Consider the following 16297-nt stretch of genomic DNA (forward strand, 5'->3'; position numbering starts at 1 on the left):
ACTTATTATGTTACTAGTTTGAATTCTAAGCTGTGTAACAGCAGGCTATACTTCTCATAGTTTTGAAATCAAATTTTATTAGATTTTTTTTTTTTCTTTTAAATAACAGACTCAGTATTTGTGTTGTGAAGTGGTATTTCAAGCTAGGTAAGTAAAATGTTTTAGTTTATTTTTTCATTCTAGCACAATTCTTCCCCAACTGTACAGCTTTATGGGAGTTTTTCTACAGTGTTTCATAATTGGAAGTCAGAAAATTTAATAATCAAAACATAAAATATACCGCCAAATTTTAATACTTAAGTATCTACTGTATGTTACAAGAATATGAAAAATGACAACTCTGTCTGTAAGTATGCTTACAAGTTGGGGAGATGAAGCTATTATAAGTTTTGTTTATTTTAACAGCTTTAAGTAATTAAACATCAAGTACAAGCTAAACAAAATACACTGAAATGACTTCACGAAGGAAGTAAATCTGAGCTGGACCTCAAAAACAGATAGGCTTTGGACAAGAAAGAACAGAAAGGGAAGTGCATTTCATGAAGGCGAGGCTTTAAAAAGAGAAAAACAAAAACACAGGTAGGACACTAAGTAGACCTTCAGAAGATTTCCAGATGAGGACCTTGGAGGTTATCTTGAGTGAGCTAAAGCAGGTAAAATACCTGCATGAAAAAGAGGTTTTTTTTTACCAGGAACTAATTAGAAAATATAAGGAAAATAACAGCAGGAAAAGTCTGACAGTACAAATTCTACACATCATATAGTGGATTGGTTAATAGTAAAACTTGAAATTTCTTAGAAAATTTGTATTATTTTTATTTAGAAAACAAAATACTGCATCTTTCTTTCTACAAGTGGAGAGTAACAGGGCATTGTATTACAAATGGATTCTTTTTCCTAACAGCATCTACATTTAGTGGCAAAGCCTCATCTCCGATAGCCTGTGAACACTGCTCTATCTTACACCTGCTACTTTATCTTATATATTATGTTACATTTAAAAGTTCAACACTTTTCAAATGTGTAAATCATCTCCATTTTAGATTCAGAATAAATTATGGCAGAAATGGTAATACACGTGACGTAAGAGACTTTAACCTGCACTGGTATCTAAACTTTAATTTTAAGGACAAACATATACATGATCTCTAAAGTACTTTTATATTAAAAATAAAAAGTATGGCTGAGTGCGGTGGCTCACACCTGTAATCCCAGCACTTTGGGAGGCCGAGGCGGGTGGATCATGAGGTCAGGAGATTGAGACCATCCTGGCTAACATAGTGAAACTCTGTCTCTACTAAAAATACAAAAATTAGCCGGCCATGGTGGCGGGCGCCTGTAGTCCCAGCAACTCGGGAGGCTGAGGCAGAAGAATGGCGTGAACCTGGGAGGAAGAGCTTACAGTGAGCAGAGATCGTACCACTGCACTTCAGCCTGGGCGACAGTGAGTCTCTGTCTCAAAAATAAAATAAAATTAAATTTAAAGAAAAGGTATGCGATTTACAATCTATGTATAATACCCATCGAACATGCAATCAACCAACCAGCTACTGTGCTGTAAAAAATTAAAACTACATTTTTCATAAATCTTTAACAGAGACAACTGAAAAACACATACCGATTACAGACATACAAATGCAAATTACACACAATCTCAACAGTAAGTAGCTCTCCCATTTCAAGAATATGAAGTCCAGGAAATGGATGACACAATGATTTGTCAAGTCAACTGGGTATACTTCCATTAGGGAAAAAGTCAGAATCAAGCAAAAATCAAAATCAGACAAGACGACTTAACAAGACAGAAAATAAGACTGTAATCTGACCCTATAGCAAGTGAAACAGTAAACACAGTACTTTTGTAAACAACTAAAAGTCATCATACTACTGAGTAGTTTTCTTTTCCACAGGCTGTTTCTGTTCAAAGAAAATAGTTCCACAGGCATGATGGTTCTTACTGGGGCAATAAAAATATTCTAAAACTGGCTTGTGATGGTTGTATCACTCAGTTAAGTTACTAAAAATTACTAAACTATAAACAAACTCTTCTTGGACTTTAGAGTAAATCAAAGCAGTGGCATCCAACTATACTATAATCTCTATATTTTTCACCACCACACTTTTGCAGTTTTAAAAAACACACACAAAGTTTCAACTATGTCCTTGAATCAGGTAGCACAAATTAATTTTTTAAAATTTCAACCCTTAAGTACTAATCTTTCCAGTCTTCTGTATGACTAAATGGCAAGTATTCATAAAGTGCTTCTGCTGTGTATGCACTTCACTGTCTTGGTTGTCCTTAAGGAAAAGCACTTGTGCAACTGAGAAACAAGATAAACCAGCTGCTTTTCTAATAGAACGCTATTTTTACATGAAAGAATGGCAGACAAACCAAAGCTATTCAGACACTCAGACTTGGGAATTTGGCAGACATTTTCTAGAAAATGAAGTGAGCCTGTCCTTCAAGAAAAACAAATGATAAAAATTAGAGCTTTCAAGAAAAACTAGAATTTTGGAAAATCTGTATCAGCCACTGGGAGCTTGAAAGTTTTCCAATACTTAACCATTTCTATGGGTTTGATAGTGATGTTAATGAATGTGGTTTTTCTGGTGTTGTATAATGTCAACACACTGGAATACCTGCATAACTCACTGGACCAGTAAGTATTTCCCAAACCACCAATGAATGATACTATAAAATCATGCATGGGTGAAAGATCCATTCCAAGTGCAAGATAGCTCAATACAGTCTAGAATACCAGTATAGCTTAGGATCCCAAAAAGTTTAATGACATGGTTTCAGATTCTGCATTACAAACAACCTTTTAAAAACTACTTTTTTTGGGTATTGTATCTGTACTTCTTATTGAGTTTTACTGTATCTTCAAAAAAGAATATTCACAATTATCGGAAAAGGATATTATTAATAAAACACACCTTTCTTTTCCAATTACATGTGTGAAGCTAGGTTTTTCATCTTACAGTTAAAACACATCACAACAGACTGCAAGAAAGCAGGCATGAAAACTCAGTTTTCAATTAACCCAGCAACTGAAGGTCTGCAAAAATGTAAAGCAATGTCACTCTTCTCAATAATTCTGTTTTTAAAGTTACTTTCGTTAAAATTCTATTATGTGTTAAATCTAATCAATTTACCATTCATTAATGAGAAAATGTTTTATTTGTTTTGATTTTTAATACAGTTAAGTCCTTACTTAACATAATCGGTATGTTCTTGGAAGCTGCAACTTTAAAACCAAATAACACTCTTTGATTATGAAGCTGATGAGAAAAAAAAATGGTTTCATTATTCATTGTTTTGCTTACAGTTGCATTTTCCAAGAACTTAGAGACAATATTGAGGACTTACTGTATATACCAAGAGATAAAACCAATGCAAAGAAAATTACATTCAATAATTCTTTTTTTTTTGAGACAGAGCTTTGCTCTTGTTGCCCAGGCTGGGGTGCAATGGCGTGATCTAGGCTCACTGCAACATCTGCCTCCCAGGCTCAAGCAATTCTGCTTTGGCCTCCTGAGCAGCTGGAATTACAGGTGCCCGCCACCACGTGGGGCTAATTTTTGTATTTTCAGTAGAGATGGGATTTCACCATGTTGACCATGACTAGTCTCGAACTCCTGACCTCAGGTGATCCACTCGCCTCAGCTTTCCAAAGTGCTGAAATTACAGGCATGAGCCACTGCGCCTGGACTACATTCAATAATTCTTAATAGTGTAAATGAGTTCCAAGAGCAAAATGTCTAAGAACCATTGGCTGGTAAAAATACTCCAAATATAATTTTAATGTCATTTTTCTCTTCCTTCCAAATATCCAGTGGCTTTCAGTGTATATCTAATTAGAATGTTTAAGGAGAAGGGCTTTACTGGATATTCAAATAGGGGTTTTTTTTGCCCCACAGAGTGAGGATATATTCCCCTATGCACACACTTTTTAAATACTGACCAATACATTCATCAGGACCCAGAATCCTTTTAATGGAATCATTTAAAAACAAAGCAAAACCCCCTAGGATGCTTCCCTCAGTTAACCGATCTGATAATGCCACATATGGTATTTCAGATTTTGGAACATATCAGCCAAGTGTATAGCATTTTGTTATGATTTAGAATTTTTATTATTTCATTGGTTATATGAAGCCATTTTCATTTCTACAAGATAAAACGTAATGAAACTATAAAATCTTCATTTAGATGAACAAATAACAACAATATGAACTAAGAGTGTTAATGTAGGGCTGGGCCCAGTGGCTTATGCCTATAATCTCAGCACTTTGGGAGGCTGAGGCAGGTGAACTGCTTGAGCTCAGGAGTTTGAGATCAGCCTGGGCAACACAGCGAAACCCTGTCTTTACAAAATATAGAAAGATTAGCCAGGCATGGTGGCATGTGCCTGTAGTCCCAGCTATTTGGGAGGCTGACGCAGGAGAATGGCTTGAGCCCAGGAGGTAGAGGTTGCAGTCAGCAGCTGAGATAGCGCCACTACACTCCAGTCTGGGCAACAGAGCCAGACATTATCTCAGAGAAAAAAAAAAAAAAAGTATTGCAAAATTTGTCCAATACAGTCAATACAATATAACTCATACCATGAAGCGATTGCTAAAATTGCTATTATAATCTTAGGCTATATTAGTAAAAGCGTATGTACAAGTAATAGGAGCTAATATTGCCACTATAATCTATAAAGTTTAGATGACAATCCTGGAATAAAATTTCAATTATGAAGATCTAGATTGTAAGAATATGAATAGAAATTATCTAAAAAGGCAATCAAATACTAAAGGGTCTGAAAAACTATGTTACTTAATAAAACTAGAGATATTTAGCCTGAAGGAAGCAGAGAGGAGTAAAAAATTATCTTAAAACATCTAAAGAGTTTCCATGAAGCAGTCTTGTTTTCTGTCATTCCAAACAAACAAGAAATAATGGGCAGAAGTTTCAGAGGTATTTGAGTTCCACTGGAAGAGTTAAGTTTACAAATAATTTCTAGCTAACAAAAGAATGGTCTAGTTCATAAGCAGTGAATTTCTCATCACCAAAAGATTAAACAAAAGCTGGTTGACAGAGCAAAGATGATATAAAAAGATTTGCAGGATGCACATATTCCTTTCAAGTAGTATGGCCTAGAGCCTTATTTCTAAAACTTGGATGTTTACATGAGTTACCTGGGATCTTATTAAAATGCAAATTCTAATTTAGTTCTAGGGTGAGTCTTGAGATTCTACATGATGCCTATGCTGCTGGCCCAGTGACCACACTTTAAATAGCACTTTAAAAGGCTTAGGGTGCACTTTGTCAAACAATTTACTTAAGAGTCGCATGCTTTTCAATAACAAGCACATCTAGTACATGAAGGAAAAAAACAAAAAACAAAACAACAGGTGACAACAAATTCAAATGACAGAGAAACGTATATTTTAATTTTAAACAATTCCATATAATTTTATCTAAACAGAGCCAAAATTACACAGTGAAATAACTTACTGTGGCTGATAAAGGAAGAGATCAATAATATTATCGCGACCTTTGGGGTGATTGAAGAAAACAAACAGAGACCAGTGAATGAGCCATGTTCTCTGTTGAAGAGACTGAAGTGGAGAACTCACAGACTAAAGGATTTAAAAATGTACACATAAAAAATATTAATATATAAGAAAGAGGCAGGACAAACATCACTAACTTCAAAACTGTAATTAAAAATGAGCCCTTCTAAGGCATGCACAAGGGTCATTAAGATCAATGTCTGATCCTCTATGCCTTCTCTCTGCATGATCCTCGACATTCCAAATTATTACCCTGTTTGTAGAGACAGATTCAGTAACGTCCAGTGAAGACGTTCTAATTTATAAACTCTAACAGAAGTTATAAATTATAATCATTTCAGAAAACATTTTAAAAGCAAGAATTAAACTGAACATTTCATAGTAAGTGGTTTAATCAGATAATTGTAGATGAAAACTGTCTTCTGCATAGGACTTTCAATAATAGCTGGCACTAACAGCAGTGTCATTTTGACTGGCATAGAAAAAAAGGACACAGTAACTGTGTAACAGAAATGAAGGCTACGTTTTTTTCTCTAAGAGCCAAAAGAAGTTTGACAATTTCGTTCAAGGAGAGTCAAACTAGTTAAGCCACTATGATTTTTGTAAGGTCAACAAAAGCTAATTTGAAATTTTTTTTTATTCCCAAAATGCATAGTGTTTTTCCTCATCAGAAAGGGTGAAGGATACACAGATATTTCAGACAATAACTGTGAAAAAGTCAAACTCACATTATTATCTATGGTCTCTTTTAACCGTGTAAGGTCTTCCATGGCTGCATCCCAATTCTGCATTAAGATTTCAGAGGCCAGCTTTCCCCAGAGTGAACTTAAAGCATTTCTATCTGTTGCCGGAACCTGTTTAAGAAACCATAATTAATTATATTGTGAATATTCTTGAAGAATAAACTTAATGTATGTTCTATACCCATGTATCCCTCTAGCCTACTAAAAGACCTATAGCTCTCTACACAAAACTGTAGTTATCCAAGTGTTTATTGGATCACACTGGTTTGTTTCAAAAAACAAAGAGAAATTATGTACAGAACCAAAAAATATTTGCAAATTATGACACAAATGAAGTCAGTATGGAGAGAGGGAGACAGGGAAAAAAAAAAACAGGCCCACTGATTAACAATTAATAGTTACTGAAGGATTATGTACTGAGCAATACAAGTTGGTGTTCTCCTGTAATCCTAACAAAAACCCTCTATTTTTTATTCCCATTTTCAAGAGGTGAACTAATACATAGAGTGTAACTTGCCCCAAATTACACTTCTAATCATGAAACCTCTAAATTTTATACCACAGTCTTAACCCAAAAAAAGAGGGGACTAAGGGCCATCCCTACCTCTTCTATCCACTGGTAAAACAGTCACAAACTCAAAACATTCATGATGACCAGGCTAATAACAATGAGCAAAGCTGGACTCCCTCAAAACAAAGCAGTAGAAGTAGGCAAACTGACTCTGAACCAATCAGATGTGCTAAAGCAGTAGAAACAGTAAGGGTAGTAGAGGGGGAACATCTCTACACCTCAAGATGAAATTTCAATTTTAATTTTTTACAGAAGCACTTTTACATAAAGTATAAATATCAAGTAGATATCATAATCACAAGTTAAATTCTATGTGCAGGATCAGAAATCCGATCAAGAATTCTGTCTCTACCACTTAACAGCTAGTTTGTATTTTAGCTTCCTCACTGCAACATGGGGATAAAACCCACCTCAGTTGCATAGTTTAAGTGACATGAGACATACAGAGATTACAATTATCACCTGATACAGCGTAAGAACTTGGTAAATATGAGTTATTAAAATGATGATGAAAATCATCGCAGAGATATGTATACAGATTTACATATATTTACATATATATTTACATATGTAAAATTACATTTATCTATATACATATTTACAGATATATAATCTAAACACTGGGGACCACAATACAAACTCAGTTTATACTGAAATTCTTCCTTTCAAATGTACTAAATAACATTTGGCACACTCTAAGAGCAGGCAAATAACACAGGGACTAGATTTATAAATTACATTTTGAAATGTATCCATGACACTCCTGGTTCTAGTTATTATCACAAAGTATATCCACAATACAACTTGTACATGCATATTCATAACACCTTTATTTTTAATAGGCAAAAACTAAAAGTAATCCAAATGTTCATCAATAGATGAATACATTAAAGAGACCATGGTAAATTCACAGAATGAAATACTACTGAGCAATAAATAAAATCTAACTTCTGATACACATGATAACATGAATAAATCTCAAAAACTTGCTGGTAAAAATAAGCCTAACACATACATAGTACATCATTCCACTTACATACATAAAATTCTAGAACAGGCAAAACTAATCTACAGGGACAGAAAGCAGGTCAATGGATGCCCAGGACCATGGGTGGAGTATGACCGAAAAAGGGTCTTTCTGAGGTGACAGAAATATTCTTTATCTTGATTTAATGGTAGCCACACAAGTACACAAATGTTTCAAAATTCATTGAAAATTTAAAGACTGGTTTATCAAAATCCATAAAATAATTGTTCTAATTACAAAGGATAAAATGTTTAATTCTTATAAAGGACATCTGAATATTAAAATATATCATCAAGTCAAAGATGCCATCAATCTTAACATACATTTTTATTTTATCTTTCCAAAACGAAAAACCCAGTAAAGACACTTTCTGATTTCAGATGCTAAAATACAAAAAACTATGCTTGAAAATCAGTATTAAATGCACAATTCTTACAGTGACATCACAACAGAGTACATCAGAGGGAAATTTTCAGTCAAGATCCTAATGCCTTCAAAAATTATCATTACTCATACTGTCTTAAGCCTCAAGGAAAAGTATTTTTAAATGAAGTGGTATATACAAACAGGAAACACATTTCACATCCCGAGGGAGGGAAAGATATAGCTCCAAAAATATAACAAATAGTCCTAGGAACTAAAATCACTTTTATTTCAAAGAGCTGCTGAATAAGGGAATGGGATATATTATGGAGCCAGAGCAAAGGCCACAATGAAGGAAAATTTTAATAGAATAATCAATAGTGCTAATAATTTAAAGCAAAAGTTTTCAAAAATTCCCACCAAACCAGTTTCGTCATTTTCACAACCAAACAGAAGTTTCACAAAGAACAGAGTGTACCTGAACAATCCTCAATGTATTCTAAAATCCACAAGTCTTTTTCACAACCAAAGAAGTTTCACAACCAAACAGAGTGTACCTGAACAATCCTCAATGTATTATAAAATCCACAAGTCTTTTTCTTTTTTTTTTTTAAAGGGCAGATTCTAGGGTCACACAGCTTTAATTTATACAACACTGACCTACAATAGGTCATTTGGAGAGTCAAATTCTAATCTCAGATCATAGTTACAATGGCTCTTTCATAGCTTATGTTTCCCTAACCATAGATTTAAAATAACCACCAGAAAAGTATTTAGAAATAAAAAAGGCCACTGCAAAAAATAAAATTAATTAACTAAAGTAAAACACTGACATTTTTCATCCCAAATCCAAACAAGATTTTTAGATTTGCTATTAACAAAACCTCAAACAAATACACAGATCTTATGGTAGTGGCTATCTAAATCAAAAGAAAAAGATATCTATTCTTTTAAGCTTGGCACTGTTAGCCTGCCAATATGCCAATAGGAAGCAACAAACTCTCACCTAACACAAATGTTTTGTGGCACAAGACAGGACAAAAATTAAAAAATGAATTGAACGTAACTTCTCAGAATTTCCAGTAACTCTATGTTGACTGTTTTGATGTAAAACATATTAATTTAGTGTTTATATCACAGTATTCAAACACTTAATCAAAGTATCATTTGAGTTCCAGCACAAGATTTGTTAGGGGCAATGCAGAAGTTTAAAACTAACCCCCCAATTTTTTAAAGACAGTGAATTAACTTGTATCTTCATATTTTTAAAAAGTAAACATAAAAATTCACCAAATCTACAAGTACAAAGCTGTCACTTGTAGAAATTTTCAGATTAATATGAAACCATACTACATAAATATAATGATACTATTAACACTAGAATGTGTTATATGTGTTAGAATAAAAGCTTTTTGTAGCAGTGTAGCAAGTTTTTTAATCCTCAAAAGGTTCATGTGTACTACTCTGGCTAAACTCCATGTCATTACAGTTGGCTCTTCATACCAACCCGCTTTCAAGGGTTGATATGCTAGAAGAGTTTCAATATCTGGATTTCCAGCAGTTACCTTAAGTTTCCATGTCTTAGCAAAATGGCACATTCACTCACTGACCAGCAACAATAAATTTACTGTGCTGGAACTCTAACATGACACTAAATCTTCATTCTCAAAATTCACTCCCAGCATTAACAAATGATATAAATAACCAACTCTTTTCATGTACCTGTAATCATACCAGGCTTCTGATTTTACAATCCTGGTTTAAGCTGTTTACATTTCCAAAGTAATCAACTTTTGCTCTCCTAAATCCCTCATAATATTCAAAGTAAAACTGATGGAATTTTTTGATAAGTTACTACAAGTTTAGCATCACTGATTACCTTCAATGCACTTGCAAGTGAACCACAGCTAATCTGTAAATTAAGAATTCATCTACAAATGGGAGCAAAAAAAAAGTTGTTTTTCTTAAGCAAAGTTGGAAATAAACAGAAAATCTTTTTATTTAAAGGATGGTGGAGTTTCAAAAAGTGAAGCTGTCTATGCAATTTAAGTGTCGAAATTACCTGAATCAGTAACACTAATCTCTCCCTCCCCACAAAATGAAAATTTAATTTCCTAGAAAATAACCACAGACAGCAGCCAAGAGACTTTATTTTGCGACATGTGGAGCTACAAGTAAAGAAAAAAGTACCAGAAAATAAAGGCAAAAAGAAACTCTTCCAAGGTTGGAAGACAAAAAGTCTCTGTTTTAAGGTCTTTTCCCAACTTCTAGGATTAACTAGAAAATCTTAGACAGGCAGGGTGCAGTGACTCATGCCTGTAAATCCCAAAGCATTGAAAGGCTGAGGAGGGAGGATCACTTCAGGCCAGGAGTTTGAGATCAGCCTGGGCAACATAGCAAAACTCCATTTTGGAAAAAAAAAAACTAAAAATTAGCCATGAGTGGTGATGCACACTTGTAGTCCTAGCTACTCAGGAGGCAAGAGAATCTCTTGAGCACAAGAGTTTAAGGTTGCAGTGAGCTATGATGGCACCACTGCACTCTAACCTGGGTGAGAGCAAGATCCTGTCTCAAAAAAAAAAGAAAAAAAGAAATCTTAGACTTTAAGTACCTACTTACTAGTCCAAGGTGAGTAACAAATTATAATTTCTCAAATGAGAGGCTAACTAAAACAAGGATGTTTTGATAACTGTAGAAGACACTTAATACACTTTCCTAAACAGAAGACAGAGTGAGAATGAAGTACATCAATTTGAAGGCCTGATTTTTATTTACTTCGTTTATGTTTTTTGAGATGGAGTCCTGTTGTCACCCAGGCTGAAGTGCAGTGGCACCATCTCGGCTCACTGCAACCTCCACCTCCCGGTTCGAGTGATTCTCCTGCCTCAGTCTTCCAAGCAGCTGGGATTACAGGCATGTGCCATCACGCCCAGCTAATTTTTGTATTTTAATACAGACAGAGTTTCAACATGTTGGCCAGGCTGGTCTCGAACTCCAGACCTCAGGTCATCAGCCCGCCTCAGCCTCCCAAAGTGCTGGGATTACAGGCGTGAGCCACCGCACCTGGCCAAGGTCTGATTTTTAATTTGGCTTCACACAACTCTCCTTCTCTAACAAAAGCACTAAATCTAGAAGCCTGTCAAATACAAGGTAACAGGATACTTCATGGTTCATAGTACCATTTAAACTCATCTACACCCCACGTAATGAAGAAACCATTGATCTTTAATAATAGCTGAAGGCAGAGGTAACTGGAAAAAGGTTACTACTAAGGCATAAAATATTTCATATACCCTTATGATTCCACAGTTGTTTAGAACAAGTTCAAGGAATATACATGCCATAAAGTATTAAATCAGGAATAATGGATTTACTCAACAATATTAAACACCTACAACGTGCCACTCACTGTGCTGTATAATATTATAATAATAAATCCATTACATGATATGATTCTGTTAATGCTAAAAATCATAAAATTGTTCCTACTTTTGGATTTCAAGGACAAGTTAAATCACCCTCCAAATTTTCAGGCCCTGAAACAAGGTTTCTGTTTTTCAGTGGTTTTCTTTACTTTTTTCTCTTTGGCTAATGACTGTTGAAAACTTAATGAACAAACGCAAATCTATATACACATTTTGAAGAACCAAGGGAATCTTACAAAAGACAAAAAAAAAAAAAAAAATCAAGTACTTATACTTACCAACACTCTAAAAAAATAAAGATACTCTGCAGCTCCTGAGTAATTCCCACATTCGTACTGGAATTTTGCGTATCTGTAGAGTGTATCTAAATATTCCTGCCTAAACTAAAAAGAAAAAAAAAAGATTAGGTTCTCTTTAATTCAGAGTTTTAAAACCCCATTGTAATTCGTAAGTCTTTGAGGTCAAAACTATGAATGTTTAATTCACCAACTTCTAATGTATATTTTAAAATCTATCTCTGATTATGGTATTTATTTTTGGTGGCAGCTTTTGGGAGACTTTTAAAGAACTGACCTCTGGAGTTTAAGAAGTAAATTAACGGGGGTTGTGCTGGGGGAGGTGGTTTCAGGATGAAACTGTTCCACCTCAGATTATCAGGGCATTAGTTGAATTCTCATATGGAGCGTGCAACCTAGATCCCTTGCTTGCGCAGTTCACAATAGGGTTCGTGCTCCTATGAAAATCTAATGCCTCCACTGATCTGACAGGACACAGAGCTCAGATGGTAATGCTTGCTCACCTTCTAATCACCTGCTCTGTGGCCCCCTGGTACTGGTCCATGACCTGGGGGGGTTGGGGACCCCTTAAATAATGAATTATATGCAAAGCCTCATGCTTTGAGTTAACACAAGGGAAATGAGATTGAGTGATGGTTAGGAAAGCTTCTAACATTTCTTTGTGAATCTGGGGACTTATAAAGACTTTGATAATTTCAGAGGCCATTGTGTTCCACAAGGCGGCCAAAGTATTACCTAATTCTATTGCTCAAAACATTTCTAATTCAAATTTCATTCTGTTTGCCTTACTTGTTAATCCATAAGAAAAGGCATCCTATGCCCTATAATATATAATACTTAGCTTGCTGTTGGCACTAATATAAAATGCCAACAACTACTGCCAGCTATTACAACTCTGGAATAAATAAAAGCTTTGAGAATTTCTGTTACCTAAAGGTGAGCTATAAGCACCTATTTTCCTATCAGCAACAATTTATAAAAACTGAAGTTTTAAAAATAGAACCAGATTTTATCATTAATAAATTAATCTGGAAATTATATTCTTAGGCCAAGCCATGAGCCTATCTGTACAAACCAGTCTTTAGTCAGCATTATTAAAACATAACAACTTTAAATTATTTTTAAAACACTTACACCATGCTTGTCCGCCAGGTAGTCAAAGAGCATCCTACCATCCCTAAATGATAATTAAAAAAAATTACAGTATTTTAAAGGCCACAGAAAACAATATAAGCATATCCAACTTCTAAATTATTACCTATGCAAAGTCACCTTAAATAAGTACGTAAACGTTATAAGACTTCCAGAATAAAATAAGCAGGACATTACCTGTTTTGAATGTAAAGAATTAGTAAGTATACAAGGAGAGCTACAAACTTTAAAATTCACTTTCAGATGTCTTTAGTTCTAATTGAAAATTAGTGTTGTTTCACCACGACTAACGTAAGGCCTTTAGAAGTCTGTCAGGTAATAAAACCAGAAGATTCTGACTATTTCTAGTAAGGTCAGAAGTCTACTTAGTGGTAATCTATTAAGAATGGTTTTTGCTCTCTGTGGTCAGATTTCTAATAGATAATGCAGTCTAATTATAGAGACTGATATAAATGTACCATGTACAAACTACAAGAAACTAATCCTATATACAAATTTTGTCCCCTCTTCCAATCTGTTAATATTTTTCAAAAGGATGATTCTGACAAATTTACAAGATTAATAAATCATGCCTGGCTGGCCACAGTGGCTGATACCTGTAGTCCCAGCACTTTGGAAGGCTTTGGGAGGCTGAGGCAGGTGGATCACCTAAGGTCAGGAGTTTAAGACCAGCCTGGCCAACATGGTGAGACCCAATCTCTACTAAAAATACAAAAATTAGCCAGGCATGGTGGCGGGTGCCTGTAATCCCAGCTACTTGGGACGCTGAGGCAGGAGAATCGCTTGAACCTGAGAGCTGGAGGTTGCAGTGAACACAGATGGTGCCACCGCACTCCAGCCTGGGTGACAGAGTGAGACTGTCTCAAAAAAATTAATAAAAATAAAAAAATCATGTCTCATGTACATGACAGCTATGCTACATACCCTACATAATCATTAGGTATAACCAAGTGCCATATTTAATTTTTCTTAAATTAGCTTTGTGTTATCTTGAGATGCTGACAGACTGGTAAAAGACAAACTGATAATAAAGACATCAAGGGACAGGGGATATAAGGGTAGCTGCCCACCTTATGAGCATTTTCGTTGTTACTGTTTTTTGAGACGGAGTCTCACTCTGTCGCCCAGGGTGGAGTTCACTGGCACGATCTCGGCTCACTGCCACCTCTGCCTCCCGGGTTCATGCAATCCTCCTGCCTCAGCCTCCCAAGTAGCTGAGATTACAAGCATGCACCACCATGCCCAGCTAATTTTTGTATTTTTTTTTTTTTTTTTTTTTTGAGATGGAGTCTCGCTCTGTTGCCCAGGCTGGAGTGCAGTGGCGCGATCTCAGCTCACTGCAAGCTCCGCCTCCCGGGTTCACGCCATTCTCCTGCCTCAGCCTCCCGAGTAGCTGGGACTACAGGCGCCCACAACCGCGCCCGGCTAATTTTTTGTATTTTTAGTAGAGACGGGGTTTCACCGTGGTCTCGATCTCCTGACCTTGTGATCCGCCCGCCTCGGCCTCCCAAAGCGCTGGGATTACAGGCGTGAGCCACCGAGATGAAGTTTCACCATGCTGGCCAGGCTGGTCTCAAACTCCTGACCTCAAGGGATCTGCCCACCTTGGCCTCCCAAAGTGCTGGGATTACAGGTGTGAGCCACTGCACCTGACTGCATGTTCCAAAATGAAAACATTTTCTTATCCTTCTCACAGAAGAAATACGCTACAATGTATCTTAGAGAGCACAATTTTGCTTGAAGATTTAATGGGGTGAGATATGTCCCCATAAAAATATAGGTGTATTATAATACTGAGTATGAAATGTACATGAAATTCCAACACAGAACTTCCACCAAAACTGAACACTTGCAGTGGATCACAGTGAATAACTTTGTATTGCACTACTTACACCACTCACGTATATAATCACTGTCCTCTGGCTGATTATTTCCGGGAAAGTGTTAAGTATGATACTATATGTTCAATGAAATTTAAAAAGGGGGAATTGCAAGAAAAAGGTTTTCACATTGAAAATAGGTAGTTTGTAAGTATAATAAGATTACAAGTTTTTAACACATGATCCTTTCATTTATCTCAAATTCAGTACCTATTAAGCTATAAGGATCCTCTTTTTCTAACTGGTGAACATATCTACATTCATCTTATTCATACTTTGATCCCATAACTCCCCAGTCTTTGAGTGACTGAACTACAACATCCTAAATTTTCTGTTGTAGTCTAACAACTGGATTATTTCAGGTGTCCCTTTGTAATCACCTACATGTGACCTGAAGATCTAAAACTACTTATTCTAAAAGCATACAAGTAGTTTAGTATAATAGATAGTTCTGCCTATGCATGTAATGTGTGTGTATATATATATCTCTCTGTGTGCGTGTTTTCCTGCATATAGTCATCCCTTGGTATCCCCAGAGCATTAGTTCCAAGACCTCGCCTACCCTCTACTCACCAGCCCCCTCAAATACCAAAATCTGCAGGTGCTTAAGTCCCTTATGTAAAATAGCACAGTACCTGCATGTAAACTATACACATCCTCCCATATACTTTAAATCATTTCTAGATTACTTATACCTAACGCAACGTAAATATCATATAGTTGTTGTTATACTGTAGTTTTATTTGTATTTTTTATTGCAGTATTGTTATTTTTTAGGTTCTTCTCCTGAATATTTTCAATCTGCAGTTAGTTGAATCCACAGATGCAGAACAGAGAGTTGACTGTATTTATATGTAGTATATGTCATAGTATAGTATAGTATGCTATAGTATGGCACAGTAATTGTGTATTTGTTGCTTTTCTAAAAATATCTGGTAACATCTTCACAAATCACAAAGGAAAACTTAAGAGCCAATCTCTAAAAATTTGGTTTAAACACATAGAAATTAAAGGTATAACATGGCAAAATATCCAGCAATTCCTCAAGTGAATTCAATGGTAGCTAGGATTTATCTCAAATGATAATATTCAATTTTAGTAAGAGATTTTATTTTTAAATGTTTCTAATAACCCAAAGGACTTCTACCCGTGACATGTACTAAGTCAGAGTAAGGCAACATGCTTACGAAACAGTAAATCTACTTCCAGGTAAAGGGAAGTTAGGAATAAAATAATCTTATCAGCTCAAAACTACCCTCCTTGGGCGAGGCATGGAGC

General features: G+C 35.5%; 1 protein-coding gene across 5 annotated transcripts in view; it reads right to left on the minus strand.

Moving 5' to 3' along the window:
* Window positions 1-16297, minus strand: part of EIF3E (eukaryotic translation initiation factor 3 subunit E) — a 245498-nt gene that overhangs the window by 20969 nt on the left and 208232 nt on the right. For all 5 annotated transcript variants that reach the window (XM_065519531.1, XM_065519532.1, XM_005563926.4 and 2 more), the window contains 4 exons: window positions 13122-13164; window positions 11970-12074; window positions 6291-6416; window positions 5504-5628 (listed from right to left, as the gene is read on the minus strand). In XM_065519531.1, the coding sequence (XP_065375603.1) occupies window positions 5504-5628; window positions 6291-6416; window positions 11970-12074; window positions 13122-13164 (399 nt within the window). The remainder of the gene's footprint in view (window positions 1-5503; window positions 5629-6290; window positions 6417-11969; window positions 12075-13121; window positions 13165-16297) is intronic.

The sequence above is a fragment of the Macaca fascicularis genome, chromosome 8, assembly GCF_037993035.2.
Source record: "Macaca fascicularis isolate 582-1 chromosome 8, T2T-MFA8v1.1".
Lineage (NCBI taxonomy): Eukaryota > Metazoa > Chordata > Mammalia > Primates > Cercopithecidae > Macaca > Macaca fascicularis.